Consider the following 17,058-nt stretch of genomic DNA (forward strand, 5'->3'; position numbering starts at 1 on the left):
GATACTTCCGGAAAATATCATGCATAAAGGACTGAAACACCGAGGGAGCATTAGAGAGCCCAAAAGGCATCACCAAGTACTCAAAATGACCTTCGGGCGTATTAAATGCTGTCTTCCATTCATCACCCTGCTTAATGCGCACAAGGTTGTACGCACCACGAAGATCTATCTTGGTGAACCACTTGGCACCTTTAATCCGGGCAAACAAGTCCGACAACAGAGGCAAAGGTTACTAAAATTTAACAGTGATTTTATTCAGAAGCCGATAGTCAATACAAGGTCTCAAAGATCCGTCCTTCTTGGCCACAAAAAAGAATCCCGCACCAAGAGGGGAAGAGGATGGACGGATATGCCCCTTCTCCAGAGACTCCTTGATATTCGAACGCATTGCGGCATGCTCAGGTACAGACAGATTAAATAGTCTTCCCTTAGGAAATTTACTACCTGGAATCAAATCTATGGCGCAGTCACAGTCCCTATGAGGAGGCAGAGCACTGGACCTGGACTCGCTGAATACATCCTGATAATCAGACAAATACTCAGGAACTTCCGAAGGAGTAGAGGAAGCAATAGACACCGGCGGGGAATCAGCATGAATTCCCTGACAGCCCCAACTTGACACAGACATTGCCTTCCAATCCAAGACTGGATTGTTGGTCTGTAACCATGGCAGACCCAAAACGACTAAATCATGCATTGTATGCAGAACAAGAAAACGAATCACCTCCCGATGTTCAGGAGTCATGCACATGGTTACCTGCGTCCAAAACTGCGGTTTATTTTCCGCCAATGGCGTAGCATCAATACCTCTAAGAGGAATAGGATTTACCAACGGTTCAAGAACAAAACCACAGCGCTTGGCAAATGACAGATCCATAAGACTCAGGGCAGCACCTGAATCCACAAACGCCATAACAGGGTAAGAAGACAATGAGCAAATTAAAGTCACAGATAAAATAAATTTAGGTTGCAAATTACCAATGGCGACAGGACTAACAACCCTTGTTAGGCGTTTAGAGCATGCTGATATAACATGTGTAGAATCACCACAGTAAAAACACAACCCATTCTGACATCTATGATTTTTCCGCTCATTTCTAGTCTGAATTCTATCACATTGCATTAAATCAGGTGTTTGTTCAGACAACACCACCAGAGGATTAGCGGTTTTGCGCTCCCGCAAACGCCGGTCAATTTGAATAGCCAGCGCCATGGAATCATTCAGACTTGTAGGAATGGGGAAACCCACCATCACATTCTTAATGGCTTCAGAAAGGCCATTTCTGAAATTTGCGGCCAGGGCACACTCATTCCACTGAGTAAGCACGGACCATTTCCGAAATTTTTGGCAATACACTTCAGCTTCATCCTGGCCCTGAGAATTAGCCAGCAAGGCTTTTTCTGCCTGAACTTCAAGATTGGGTTCCTCGTAAAGCAATCCAAGCGCCAGAAAAAACGCATCAATATTTGCCAATGCCGGATCTCCTGGCGCTAGCGAGAAAGCCCAATCCTGAGGGTCGCCCCGTAAAAAAGAGATAACAATTTTAACTTGCTGAGCTGAATCTCCAGATGAACGGGGTCTCAGAGATAGAAACAATTTACAATTATTCCTGAAATTCCTAAACTTAAATCGGTCTCCAGAAAACAGTTCAGGAATAGGTATTTTAGGTTCAGACATTGGACTACTGGTAACAAAATCTTGTATGCCCTGCACACGAGCAGCAAGCTGGTCTACACTTGTAATCAAGGTCTGGACATTCATGTCTGCAGCAAGCACAAGCCACTCAGAGGTAAAGGGGAGGAAGAGAGGAAAAAAAAACAACTCAGAATTTCCTTTCTTATTATCCCACTTCTGCAATGCATTAAACATTCAATGTTGGCCTGGCATATTGTTATGACCCCAATGGCAGAGGGTCTCAGAAATAATTACTAAGTCTGCAAACACAAAAAACCAGCTCATAGGGCAGTGGTAACTGAGCTGACCATATATCTAATCCTAGCACCACAAATAGCAGCAGCTGGGGAACGTGCCTACGTTGGTTCTAGACGTCTCGCGCCAGCCGGAGAACTAACTAACCCTAGAAGGGAAAAGAAAGACCTTTCTTGCCTCCAGAGGAAAGACCCCCAAAAGTTGGATACAAGCCCCCAACAAATAATAACGGTGAGGTAAGAGGAAAAGACAAACGTAAGAATGAGCTAGGTATTTAGCAAAGAGAGGCCCACTAGCTAATAGCAGAATATAGTAAGATGACTTATATGGTCAGCAAAAACCCTATCAAAATATCCACGCTGGATATTCAAGAACCCCCGAACCGTCTAACGGCCCGGGGGGAGAACACCAGCCCCCTAGAGCTTCCAGCAAAGTCAGGAATCACATTAAGTACAAGCTGGACAAAATAAGAGCAAAGCAAATAACCAAAAAACAAAGAAGCAGGACTTAGCTTAAAATTGCACGAACAAGGAGCAGTAGACAGGAGCAAACAGAAAGGATCTGATTACAACGATGCCAGGCACTGGACTAAGGATCCAGGAAGTTTATATAACAACACCCCTGGACTAACGACCCAGGTGGGTGCCAAACTGAGGAAAGACAATCCCAGAGTCATATCACTAGTAACCACAAGAGGGAGCCAAAAAGTCTAATTCACAACACAGAATCCAAAATTTATTACATTTATGAGCTGGTGATTTTGGCTAAAATTGTGGTGTAAATTACGGTGTTTCAGGCAGTCAAGTTTGACCATGCCCCTTTGCTAGCCTCCACCTCCATGCCATCAACATTTCTGATGCAGACTGCATGATTCAGCTTTGAAAAATGAATTCCTTAGAAATTATTGAATATTGAACAACAACTAAATACAAACGATACAAACAACTGCACATGAACTATAAAAAGTTGTGGAGGAAAGACAATTCAGATATCAATACAGGAAAATAATCTTTGTAGTTAGGATAGTCAAACAGTACCACAATATTGGAGGACATTATAATAATGTTAAAGGGGTTGTTAGGGACTTTAACATTGATAGCCTATCCTTTGGATAGGTCATCAATGTCTGATCGATGGGGGTATGCAACTCGATACATCCACCGATCAGCAGTTCCAGTTGTTGGCTGTAACTGCTCAGTTATGGAGCTGCACAGGACAGCTCCGTCGACAGTAAAATGGCCGCCACCAGGTACTGCACATCTTCTCCCTTTTCAAATCGATAAGGGGACAATGTGTAGTACCCGGCTGTGGCCACTATTCCGTCGATGGAGCTGTGCTGTGCAGCTCCATAACTGACCAGTTATGGCAGACAATGGGAGCAGCTGATCAGCGGTGTGCCAGTTGTCACACACCCACCGATCACACAGTGATGACTTATCCTAAAGATAGGCCATCAATGTTAAAGTTCCAGATACCCCCTTTAAAAAAAGAACTAAAGAAAGGTAGATCTTAATGGACATGTGTATATTTTAACCAAGCCTGATATTCAACTCTTGAGTATGTTTGGTAGTGAAAAGTGATTCCATATGTGTGTTTAGTTCTAGGGAACCTTGAATATGCACCTTTTGTGAAAATTGCCTATATTAGTCCTTTGCTAGATACATTAAGTATAGGAGGTAATATAATTGATGTATCTTATATTGTCATCTGGATCGATAGCAAAATAATTTTCCAGGTCCATGGAAACTTATACAGTTGATGCTTGTTATAGTTACTCACCATCTCGGGTTACAAATGATTATGTTATCAGCCCTCATTCACGTCATCGTCAGATTAGATTTTTATTGATAGGATACTTCAATGACAAAGTAATGCACCAATACTAAGAAGGTCAACTAAATTAGAAATGCTTCGACTGCAACGTATGCCCTTCATCAGGTTGACTGGAAGTATGGGATGCCAAGATATCTGTGGAGCATGAGCAGCCTTGTTTTCAGAACATGATTCCTGGTTATTATGGGTTCATATACTATACATACTATAATGATGTGTTGTAGTTTTCCAGTCTTGAGCATAGAAAGTAAATAATTAACATTTTAGATGTGATTAAACTTAAGCAGAGGTGTTCCATTTCCGATTACGGTAATGAGGAGCTTCTTTGAGCAGTTAGTGATAAGTAAACAATTTTTTGATGGCAGGGAATTGTACTTAGTAATAATACAGAGAACAGGACCACAACTTTACACAAACATTTATTAGAACATTTAGAATATCAGATTTTTCCTATTTTAACTTTTTATCAGTATAACATATTTATTGCATTTTATACTAATGCTAAGTTGTTGCATTTCATGAAATGTAATTTTCTTATTTCCTATGCAATAGATTCATTACTTGCTTGGTGACACATTAAAATGAAATGTTTACTTCTCCCCATGCAGCAAGACCAGCAACGCACAGGACTACTGAGTCTACAGTTTCCACAACGTCATCAGTCAGTAGTTTTGGCAGTGGGTACAGTATGGACAGTGATAGTAACACCACCCAGGGAGATAGCAATCTATTTCAAGTTCCAAGGATGTAAGTAACAATATTTTCTGTCCATTTCAAGATAAATATATATATCCATATACTGTATATGTACCAATCAACTTCTGCCACATACATACAGTACAAGTGCATTGTATCACTTTTTTTTATAGAAATTTCATTCATATGCTAACTAAGCTTAAGCTACAGATGTCACACTTGATGAAAATAATTGCATTACTAGCGGCACTATTCTTTTAAGTAATGGAAACATTAGTGGAACCCTACAGACTCTATTATAAATCATTAATATCACAGCTGTGTTCGGTTTTCCATTATGGGTAGAAACCACAAAGCATAAGTAAATAGATTCTTAAAGGGGTGGTCCACAGTCAATCAAAATGTCATTCTAAATCCCTATCTTGTTCGTGCCATAATGTAAGCTATTTTCTAATATACTTGGATTAAAAATTCCCTACTGTCCCCTACCTACACTACCTAACTGCTATTGTATTTTTTTCACTACTTCTTGTGTGATGACGATTCGTTTGAGTGCCGTAGTACGTCCTGGGAAACTCAAACAAAGTGTCATCAGAGCAGGGGGCAGAGGCTGCCGTCACTGCCACAGCCCTTGCCCCCTACCTGAAATGAAGCATCATTGGTGACACTGATTGCAGGAGCTGCGCTTGCCCCTCCTGTGTCCCTGATGTGTTCCTCCTTGCGAGCTGTGCGCTGTGCGATCTGCTCACTAACAGTTGCCGGCTCAGATCAGTAATAATGATCTGCCAACACAGCGTTGTCAGATTACCCGGCATGCAGGAGACTGTGCCTCCTCCACGAGTGACATCACTGGTTTCTTACATACCCGGTATTCTGATTATTACTGATCTGAGCCAACAACAGAGTGGATACCGTCACTGTGTAGATCACACAGCACGCAGCTTGTAGGGAGGGACACGGCATAGACAAGCCCAGCCCCCAAAGCAAAGATCACTGATGAAGCTTCTTTTCAGAGAGGGGCAGGGGCTGTCACAGTGACCACAGCCTCTGCCCCCTGCTCTGATGACACTTCGTTTAAGTATCCCAAGATGCACTGGAATACTAAAACAAAGCATCATCACATAGGAAATAGGGAAAAAAATACAACAGCAGTTAGATAGTGTAGGTAGAGAAGGAAAGGGAGTGTTTAATACAAGTATATTAGGAAATAGCCTACATTATGGCACTAAATAGATAGAGATTTAGAATTACATTTAGTTTGACTTCGGACCACCCCTGTAAAGCAACACTCAACTCCCATAATAAATGTGACTATAGACTATACATAGTAATGCATGCCACTGCCTCCGTCTCTGAGATCGGTGCCACATCTTTACATCCAAATTGGCTGCCACTTAGACATGGTGAGTTCGGTGGACAGTCCACCCCACACCAAGAGAAAGGGAGTAGTCATTAATAATTTTCACAGCCATCCCGGCACCTCTGCCTTGGCCATTATGGACATGAGGATGATGCTTCAATCTCAAAGATAGAGGCAGTGGCAGAAAAATGCAGGACATTAGATATAGTGATTATAGTTCCTCCTAAACCCAATTTAACAACTGGTTGCTTAAAAAAAAAGCCTGTGAGCTAATTTGAAGGGGAAAAAAAATATTCTACACTTTCAACTTTGTTTACATTTTTTTTTTTTAGAAGTTCCTATAAAAGAAAATGAAAATATAAAAAATTTGTATGGTCACATACTGGTGACATTCCTAATGACATAGGATGAAGAGAGTAATACTCTTCTTGGTACTGATCTATTGGCCTTCAGAAATAACAAAGGGCTGAATGTAGACCTGTACCGGCTTCAGTTACAGACTCTATACAGCATAGTTCGGCCACCCAGGCACTCAATTTCAATGAGTTGTAGATTCGAAATATATGTAGAGTAATTAGCTTATCAAGGTCTTGCCTAGATCACTGACAAACTCATATTATGGTTTATCAGTCGAAAATGAATATTCCATCACAGGACTTCTGAGGCAATCCAGATGTACAGTAAGGGTAATTAAATTTTACTTATCTAGCTAGAAAAAAACATGTTTCTTAGAATAGGTTAGCAAGTAGCCACAAAAGAAATTTATCAGAAAATATAAAATTTATAGAAAAATTAAAAAAAAAAAAAAAATCAGCTTCATTGGTTATCCTTATAATGTTTTAAGATAAGGCTTTTATAATAAATTCGCTTTCATTTGATCTTATAATACTTTTTGGTTAAGCCATATTTTGGTTTCAATTAATTTTGGGTGTAATGAGTTTGAATATATGTCTATCTCGTAAAATGTGTCTTTTTATACTATTTTATTCATATATTTAAGTGCAGTGTATTTATTTTTTTCATTTCAAAATTTAGATTTTTCCTGTAATGCAGAAATGTGTATAGAATACATGTCATTTGAAATGTCATAGTGACATGATTAGTTGGGGTTTAGGTGTTAAGGTCCCCACCAATTTGCTATGGTCAACACCCCTCTGAGAGCAAAGTGAATAGTTTACAAGTCTATGAATCTGTAAACCATTTCCTCTGCTTTCTGATGAGAGCTGAGTATAAGCAATCAGAAGTAAAGGGGCAAGCCATCATCTTTGGTGGTAGATTCAGAACCTGGACCCCTATTCATCAACATTGCTGATATGTTACTCCTACTGGCATCACAGTTCTGCAGTGGGAAACATGATGCCAGTAATATGACACGTGACCGCTATGACCACTGATTGGCTGCGGCGGTCACATACTGGTTACTGATGAACAAAGACAGGAGATTATGTGCTGATCTCCTAAGGAACAGGAGAGATAAATTTGGATTATTTTGATATTTTATGACATCTTCCAGTATTTTTATTTGTTTTCTAGGGCTAGATAGCATTGTAATTACAGTACCACTCAGGGCAACATGTCCAACGTTACATGATCTTTCTAAAATATAAGAATATTGTGGTAGGGGATAAAACATAAAAATCTTTTTGTGTTATTCTCACCTATTTTATTTATTTTTGTTCTTGCACACTAGTTTCTTCACAGTCCTAGCTCCTTTGCTTCCAAGCTGATGTTGAGACTTCATGGAACACCATGTGACCAATTCTACTAACCTCATAAGATGTCACATTATTACATAATTTTTTGCAAACTCAATAATCTACAATTCTATGACTTTTTTCACAATTAAAGCCCATTTCTTTAGAAACCTACATGATTTGGTTCAAAAGGAGCCATTGCTATTAACCTATTCAATACCAAAGATGATTCAAATGGTTTATACATAATATATATCACACTGGAGGAGCTTATTAAAGGGAACTTCCTATCAGAATTTACCCCCAAAAGTTATTATGAGTGCTTTATAAGCCTTCTGAGACAATCTTTAAAGAAGTTGTCCACTACTTGGACAACTTCTTTTCATACCCCTTGCTTGGCCCCAATAAAATAATAAAGGTTATACTCACCTCCCGTGCTGGTGCCTTTCCTGCGTTGTCAAAATTTCCTGTCCCGGGGCTCCCATGCTGTTGTTTTGACACGTGACGCTGGCACCCAATCAGCGCTGGCGTCACTGTCTCCGGCTTTGGAAAAATCGAGTATGAAGAGGAAGTCCGAGTTCAGTTGCAGCCCAAACTTCCTCTTCATGTTCGGTTTGTCTGAAGGACAGCGAAGCCAGCGCTGATTGGGGTAGGAGAGCATAAGCTTTATTATTTTATGGGGGCCAAACATTTTGATCAAGGGGTTGTCCTAGTAGTGGTCAACCCCCTTAACAATGCCTGTATTAGCCCTATATGCTAAATATAAATGTTTAAAAACTAAGATTTATTTCCCCTGCTCTCCCTGTAGGTGCGGAGCCGCTGTCAATTAATTCCCACAACAGTGTAAAGGATATCACTTTGTGTGAAGGAAGAGCAGGGAGGAGGAGAAGACAGCTTCTTCTCTGCCACCATGTTCTTCCTGAACATGACCAGATGTCAGTTGCACTGCTGTGTGCATGCTCCTTATGCTCAGTGGAATTGATTTGCACCAGTCCCGAACTAGCATGGACAATTATACCTAGTTTTTAAACATATAAGCTTAGGATCCAATTTATCTTTTGATACTTATTGAAGTTACCTTTTTTTGTCTTGTGGTAATTCGAGAAAGCAGGCCTTGTATTTGTGGTGTGCAGCCAACAAATAAGTTCTGCCTTTATAGGCTTAGATCCCTGCGCAGAAGTGAAAATCTGCAAATGTTTCAATCACTAACGTCATTGATCAGGTTAATTGTCCAATTGGTTCTGAGGGATCAACAATAAAATATTAATTATTGCTATTTCTGTCTCCATTTCTATAGGCTCTCAGCCTCTCTGTTGTAAGTGGTAAAAGTCTCAAATTATTTAATGGGTCACTTAGCAATAAGTAGTGCACTATATGGAATGGTACAATGCGTTCACTTCGACTCACTTAAGATAATTGGCAAATTGATTTCAGCAGACTGGTTGATAATAATGTGCTTGGTTTTAACAGTGGCAAAATGAACCAAAATGGACAAGACCAGACTGGATTGGGCTTGACTGAAACAGAAGGTAATATCTACAGTGGGATTTCCAATGATATTTCTATCTTTTCTACATTGCTAGCATTATTTTCTGGCATTTTTTATCACTTTACTTGACAATCTCAATTTACTTTCATGTTTACAATTTACTTTCATGTTTATAATTATATATATTTATATATATATATATATATAGATATATATATAGTGAGGGGTTGACTCACTCAGCTGCGTCCAAAGGTAGGAACGTTTCCTGTGGTAAATCACCTGCTGGTTTATTGTGGAACAGCATAAACCATAGCAGGGTTCAGCAAAGTAAGCAGAGCCTTTCTGCCATAACGGTAAAACAAAAAGATAACGTATAGCAAAGTCCATATGTCTGAGGGGTTCACCACCGTTTGGAGTGTTTCTTCTCCAAACCACAACACATAGACATCCGATACCGACACCCGATACCAATGCATTTCAATGGGACGCAAAGTATCAGAATGGTTCCCAGGGTCTGAAGGAGAGGAAACTCTCCTTCAGGCCCTGGGATCCATATTCATGTGTAAAATAAAGAATTAAAATAAAAAATATGTATATACTCACCTCTCCGGCGGCCCCTGGACTTTGCCGATGTAACCGGGAGCCTCCATTCCTAAGAATGAGCGCGTGAAGGGCCTTTGATGATGTCGCGGCTTCTGATTGGTCGCGTGAGTGCTCATGTGACCGCTCACGCGACCGATCACAAGCCGCGACGTCATCGCAGGTCCTTCACGCGCTCATTCTTAGGAACGGAGGCTCCCGGTTATGGCGGTAAGGTCCAGGGGCCGCCGGAGAGGTGAGTATATCCATATATATATATATCCATATACTCACCTCTCCGGCGGCCCCTGGACCTTACCGCCGTAACTGGGAGCCTCCGTTCCTAAGAATGAGCGCGTGAAGGACCTGCGATGACGTCGCGGCTTGTGATTGGTCGCATGAGCGGTCACATGAGCGCTCACGCGACCAATCAGAAGCTGCGACATCATCGAAGGCCCTTCACGCGCTTATTCTTAGGAATGGAGGCTGCCGGTTACAGCGGTAAGATCCAGGGGCCGCCGGAGAGGTGAGTATATCCATATTTTTAATTTTAATTCTTTATTTCACACATGAATATGGTTCCGATACCGATTCCCGATATCACAAAAGTATCGGAACTCGGTATCGGAATTCCGATACCGCAAGTATCGGCCGATACCCGATACTTGAGGTATCGGAATGCTCAACACTATTCATAACGCAGAGTCATGAAAATAAAAATAAAAAATTTCCGCAAAAATTATTTTTTAGCCCCCAGTTTTGTATTTTTCCAAGGGTAACAGTTGAAATTAGACCTGAAAAGTTGTTGTCCAATGTGTCCTGAGTACTCTGATACCCCATATGTTGGGGTAAACCCCTATTTGGGCGCAGGGGAGAGCTCGGAAGGGAAGGAGCACTGTTTTACTTTTTCAACGCAGAATTGGCTGGAATTGAGATCGGACGCCATGTCGCGTTTGTAGAGCCCCTGATGTGCCTAAACACTGAAAAACCCCCAATTATAACTGAAACCCTAATGCAAACACATCCCTAACCCTAATCCCAAAGGTAACCTTAACCACACCCCTAACCCTGACACACCCCTAACTCTTATCCCAATCCTAATCCCAACCGTAAATGTAATCCAAACCCTAACCCTAACTTTAGCCCCAACCCTAATTGTAGCCTTAACCGTAGCCCTAACACTAGCCCTAACCCTAGCCCTAACCCTAGCCCTAACCCTAGCCCTAACCCTAGCCCTAACCCTAGCCCTAGCCCTAACCCTAACCCTAATGGGAAAATGGAAATAAATACTTTTTTTTAATCTTTTAATTTTTCGCTAACTAAGGGGGTGATGAAGGGGGGTTTGATTTACTTTTATAGCAGGTTTTTTAGAGGATTTTTATGATTGCCAGCCATCACACACTGAAAGACGCTTTTTATTGCAAAAAATATTTTTTGCGTTACCACATTTTGAGAGCTATAATTTTTCCATATTTTGGTCCACAGAGTCATGTGAGGTCTTGTTTTTTGCGGAACGAGTTGCCGTTTTTATTTGTAACATTTTCGGGCATGTGACATTTTTTGATGGCTTTTTATTCCGATTTTTGTGAGGCAGAATGACCAAAAACCAGCTATTCATGAATTTCTTTTGGGGGAGGTGTTTATACCATTCCGCGTTTGGTAAAATGGATAAAGCAGTTTTATTCTTCGGGTCGGTATGATTACAGTGATACCTCATTTATATCATTTTTTTATGTTTTGGTGCTTTTATACGATAAAAACTATTTTATAGAAAAAATAATTTTTTTTGCATCGCTTTATTCTGAGGACTATAACTTTTTTATTTTTTCTTTGATGATGCTGTATGGTGGCTCGTTTTTTGTGGGACAAGATGACGTTTTCAGCAGTACCATGGTTATTTATATCCGTCTTTTTGATCGAGTGTTATTCCACTTTTTATTTAGCGGTATGATAATAACGCGTTGTTTTTGCCTCTTTTTTTTTTTTACGGTGTTCACTGAAGGGGTTAACTAGTGGGACAGTTTTATAGGTCAGGTCGCTACGGACGCAGCGATACTAAATATGTGTACTTTTATTTTTTTTTATTTAGATAATGAAATGTATTTATAGGAACAATATATATATATATTTTGGGGGGGATTTTTTTTTTGGATTTTTTTTTTTTCTACACATGTGGACATTTTTTTTTACACTATAACATTGCCCCGGGGGGGCATCATGTTATAGTGTAAGATCGCCGATCTGACACTTTGCTGTGCACCGTGTCAGATCGGCGATCTGAGGTGCGCAGATTCAGGCTTCCCGGCGCCCACTCTGAGCAGGCGCAGTGAAGCCACCTCCCTGCAGGACCCGGATGCCGCGGCCATCTTGGATCCGGGCCTGCTGCAGGGAGGAGGAGGTAAGAGACCCTCGGAGCAACGCGATTACATCGCGTTGTTCCGGGGGTCTCAGGGAAGCCCGAAGGGAGCCCCCTCCCTGCGCAATGCTTCCCTGTACCGCCACAACACTGCAATCAAGTTTGATCGCAGTGTGCCGGGGGTTAATGTACCGGGGGCGGTCCGTGACTGCTCCTAGCACATAGTGCCGGATGTCAGCTGCAATAGTCAGCTGACACCCGGCCGCGATCGGCCCGTGAACGCGGCCGATCACGCTGGACGTACTATCCCGTCGGTGGTCATACGGGCCCACCCCACCTCGACGGGATAGTACGTCCGATGTCAGAAAGGGGTTAAACCCAGACCATGTGACTCCTCACCCATGTGACTGATCACATGACTGACATCTCACAGGTCCTGTTAGCACACGGCTGTGCCGACTCTGCAGGTGCAGATAAGGTGGATATCTTCCCACCCACTCTATAAATGTCCACATGTAGTCAGCTTTAACTTAGCCCTCACAACACATAGTGTGCTAGAGGAAAATAATCTGGATTCACATCACTGACACCATCACACGCAGTGACACATATCTCCCCTTCAGTACTTTACTAGTGACTCTGTCACAAAATATATATATATATATATATATATATATATATATATATATATATATATATATACAGTGGGGCAAAAAAGTATTTAGTCAGTCAGCAATAGTGCAAGTTCCACCACTTAAAAAGATGAGAGGCGTCTGTAATTTACATCATAGGTAGACCTCAACTATGGGAGACTAACTGAGAAAAAAAAATCCAGAAAATCACATTGTCTGTTTTTTTATCATTTTATTTGCATATTATGGTGGAAAATAAGTATTTGGTCAGAAACAAAATTTCATCTCAATACTTTGTAATCTATCCTTTGTTGGCAATGACAGAGGTCAAACGTTTTCTGTAAGTCTTCACAAGGTTGCCACACACTGTTGTTGGTATGTTGGCCCATTCCTCCATGCCGATCTCCTCTAGAGCAGTGATGTTTTTGGCTTTTCGCTTGGCAACACGGACTTTCAACTCCCTCCAAAGGTTTTCTATGGGGTTGAGATCTGGAGACTGGCTAGGCCACTCCAGGACCTTGAAATGCTTCTTACGAAGCCACTCCTTCGTTGCCCTGGCGGTGTGCTTTGGATCATTGTCATGTTGAAAGACCCAGCCACGTTTCATCTTCAATGCCCTTGCTGATGGAAGGAGGTTTGCACTCAAAATCTCACGATACATGGCCCCATTCATTCTTTCATGTACCCGGATCAGTCGTCCTGGCCCCTTTGCAGAGAAACAGCCCCAAAGCATGATGTTTCCACCACCATGCTTTACAGTAGGTATGGTGTTGGATGGATGCAACTCAGTATTCTTTTTCCTCCAAACACGACAAGTTGTGTTTCTACCAAACAGTTCCAGTTTGGTTTCATCAGACCATAGGACATTCTCCCAAAACTCCTCTGGATCATCCAAATGCTCTCTAGCAAACTTCAGATGGGCCCGGACATGTACTGGCTTAAGCAGTGGGACACGTCTGGCACTGCAGGATCTGAGTCCATGGTGGCGTAGTGTGTTACTTATGGTAGGCCTTGTTACATTGGTCCCAGCTCTCTGCAGTTCATTCACTAGGTCCCCCCGCGTGGTTCTGGGATTTTTGCTCACCGTTCTTGTGATCATTATGACCCCACGGGGTGGGATTTTGCGTGGAGCCCCAGATCGATGGAGATTATCAGTGGTCTTGAATGTCTTCCATTTTCTAATTATTGCTCCCACTGTTGATTTCTTCACTCCAAGCTGGTTGGCTATTGCAGATTCAGTCTTCCCAGCCTGGTGCAGGGCTACAATTTTGTTCCTGGTGTCCTTTGACAGCTCTTTGGTCTTCACCATAGTGGAGTTTGGAGTCAGACTGTTTGAGGGTGTGCACAGGTGTCTTTTTATACTGATAACAAGTTTAAACAGGTGCCATTACTACAGGTAATGAGTGGAGGAAAGAGGAGACTCTTAAAGAAGAAGTTACAGGTCTGTGAGAGCCAGAAATCTTGATTGTTTGTTTCTGACAAAATACTTATTTTCCACCATAATATGCAAATAAAATGATAAAAAAAACAGACAATGTGATTTTCTGGATTTTTTTTCTCAGTTTGTCTCCCATAGTTGAGGTCTACCTATGATGTAAATTACAGACGCCTCTTATCTTTTTAAGTGGTGGAACTTGCACTATTGCTGAATGACTAAATACTTTTTTGCCCCACTGTAGTATACACTTAATGTTGGACTTGGTAAGACGCTATCTATATTTGCATATGACACCATGCTTTTATGCTCATGTAGATTAGATATTGTACTACTTCTTACAGGGGGAAAATTAGCAAAATGGGAACTTAGATGTACTGTAGATGAATGTTTGGTTATATACATGCATAAAGCTTCAATCAAAATTGCATTGCCATAAGCTGGTGTCTAGCTATGCATCACGGTTGCATCAGATCATAACAGGCAAAGGGTGCTTGACTAAGTATAAAAAACGCTTGTCATGAAGGGGTTGAATATTTCTGAGACTGCAGTTGTCATTAAAGGTGGCATTTGGTGATGAATTTGGAAAAGCCACTTGTTATATTACTTGAGTTGAGCTATTTAAATTGATCTTGTTTAATTGGTTTATTGCAAAATAAAGTTTGTACTTTATGATAATACATCTAATTTGTAATAGGGGGTGAATAATTTTGATTTTCAAGTATAGTTGTATTTTCATACTATTTATATTCTAAATAGATCATCATTGCAAAAAAATTAAAGGTGATGCCCGGTCTTACACATAGAGTGACTGCAGACTTGTGAATTTTCACATTGTGCACTGTACACAACTTCTCCGGAGCTGGGAGTGGGGGGTCACATGACCGCAAGTAGGTGATATGCATATTTTCTGACTAGACTTTATCCGGCCTTGCTCAAAACAATTGCATTGAGTGAGGCCGTGCTCATCTAGGCGGCACATGACTGCAAATATTCAAATCACATACTTTCAGTCACGCGCACAGTGGCAGCACCGGAGAATACTCACAGCGTGCAGACAAGTCTGCAGACGTGTAGAGTCACCGCAAACTTGTAGTGTAAGACTAGACAACCCATTAAAGGTGCGATGTGAAGAGATTATGAACACATTCATAATATGACTCCATACATACTCTAATTTGTATGACACAGTAATATGGCACCAATATAAGCGCTGGATTGCTTGAGCTTTCTCTGCAGCCAGTATTGGCTGCAGGCAGGTCAATGACATCAATCACCAGTGAGGAAGACTGGAAAATTCAAACCTAGTGGGTGGAACGATGCACTAAGCCTCTTGGCCACACCAAAAGTGCAATGAGCATGCTATTTAGCATATTTAATTAAAGTTCAGTCACTGAAGAATTAAGCTTTTACAAAACTAAAGGTACAATCTATTACGGGCTTTGTGCTTAGTTTATACTGCCAACTTGGGTCACAAACTACCTTTAACTTAACAGACTATAATACCATGATTCATCAAGACTTCATCTGACGTGTAGTGGCTGGTGCTGTATAAAATAGCAAATTAAGGTTTGCTACAGTGTGTCCATGGTATGTAGCATGTGTTTATTATCAAGTTACCATCTTTTACATTTTAAATATTTGAAGGGAATCTGTCACCCCACAAATGGCCTATAAACTAAGGCCACAGGCATCAGGGGCTTATCTACAGCATTCTGTAATGCTGTAGATAAGCCCCCGATGTATCCTGAAAGATAAGAAAAACAGGTTATATTATACTCACCGAGGGGCGGTCCCGGTGCGGTCCGGTCCAATGGGCGTCTCGGTCTGGGTCCGGCGCCTCCCATCTTCCCATCTCCCCTCAACAGGATGTTAGGGCTGGGGGAACGCACCGAGTAAATATAACGATAGTAAAGGTGCTTTTGCAGCCCGGGGTCCACCGTGCAGGAGTGGAACTTGCTGCTAGGTAATGGCGGCACTATATGGCGGTACTACACCAGAATAGACACGGGTTCCATCACCCGGTCTGTACAGGAGCGAACTCTGTTGGTTCACAGAGTTGCAGGGAATCAAGGAAACGCTGTTCCCTGTTAGTTGTCACAGGAAGCAGCAAATGAGTACTTGTGGGATCCCTGCAATTCACCCCCCCTATGCTGGTGCTTGATCCAACTCTGACCCTCGGTGGCTTTTGAGCTCGCGCCTGAGGATGCCCTGAGGAAGATGCAGAGATCAAGCGGGAGTTCCCACCCTACACTGACCGATTGTCAGGAGTAATAGAAGATAGCCACACAGAGTGCGTACAGCACCGCACTGGCAGTCACTGCTGGTTAGACGCAGTACAGATCATGCTCTTGTGTATAGATTAGTCCTGTCAGGTGCTAATTATCAACAGCATTCGCGAGCATTCAACATCACGGAGCAATCACTAGAACAGGCATACAACCACACACACGATAACAGGTTTATACTAGCGCATGGCCATGCGGCCAGGCGAACCTTTTATAGCTGTAGCTCTCCAGGACCTTCCTTGTGGACCAATAGGAGCTGCTACAGGACCTGAGTGTGTGACCCCCAGCCTCGAATGAGAGGTCTTCTCTTGGGCATGCTCAGAAGGAGAAAAGCAGGACTTAGTCCCAGGAGCGCCTGCTCGCCGCTGAACGGTACTGGTTATAATGGCTGAACCTGTAAGGCCAGCAGTAACCAAATGCGCAGTATCTGTCTGACCCAGGCACTGGGACCGACGTCTCTGCTGAGCAGGCTCCACTGTGGCTGGAGGAGAATGAGAGACCGCAGCGGAGGTGGTTCAAGATTCCCCCTGTGCAGTGGCTGGAACTCAACACCTAACACAGGGCAGACAAAGTGCGCCTGCACAGAAGCCGCGGCAAGAAGATAAGAAGAGGATGTGATCATATGAAGATGGAAGGTGCTGGACCCGGACTGTGACACCCATCGGACTGGACCGCATCGCATCGGGACCGCCCCTGGGTGAGTATAATATAGCCTGTTTTTCTTATCTTTCAGGATACATTGAGGCTTATCTACAGCATTACAGAA

General features: G+C 42.1%; 1 protein-coding gene across 8 annotated transcripts in view; it reads left to right on the plus strand.

The window, feature by feature from the left end:
- Positions 1–17,058, plus strand: part of PCLO (piccolo presynaptic cytomatrix protein) — a 732,405-nt gene that overhangs the window by 676,506 nt on the left and 38,841 nt on the right. For all 8 annotated transcript variants that reach the window (XM_077264661.1, XM_077264660.1, XM_077264664.1 and 5 more), the window contains 2 exons: positions 4,372–4,510; positions 8,984–9,042. In XM_077264661.1, the coding sequence (XP_077120776.1) occupies positions 4,372–4,510; positions 8,984–9,042 (198 nt within the window). The remainder of the gene's footprint in view (positions 1–4,371; positions 4,511–8,983; positions 9,043–17,058) is intronic.

The sequence above is a fragment of the Ranitomeya variabilis genome, chromosome 5 (assembly GCF_051348905.1).
Source record: "Ranitomeya variabilis isolate aRanVar5 chromosome 5, aRanVar5.hap1, whole genome shotgun sequence".
Taxonomy (NCBI): Eukaryota; Metazoa; Chordata; class Amphibia; order Anura; family Dendrobatidae; genus Ranitomeya; species Ranitomeya variabilis.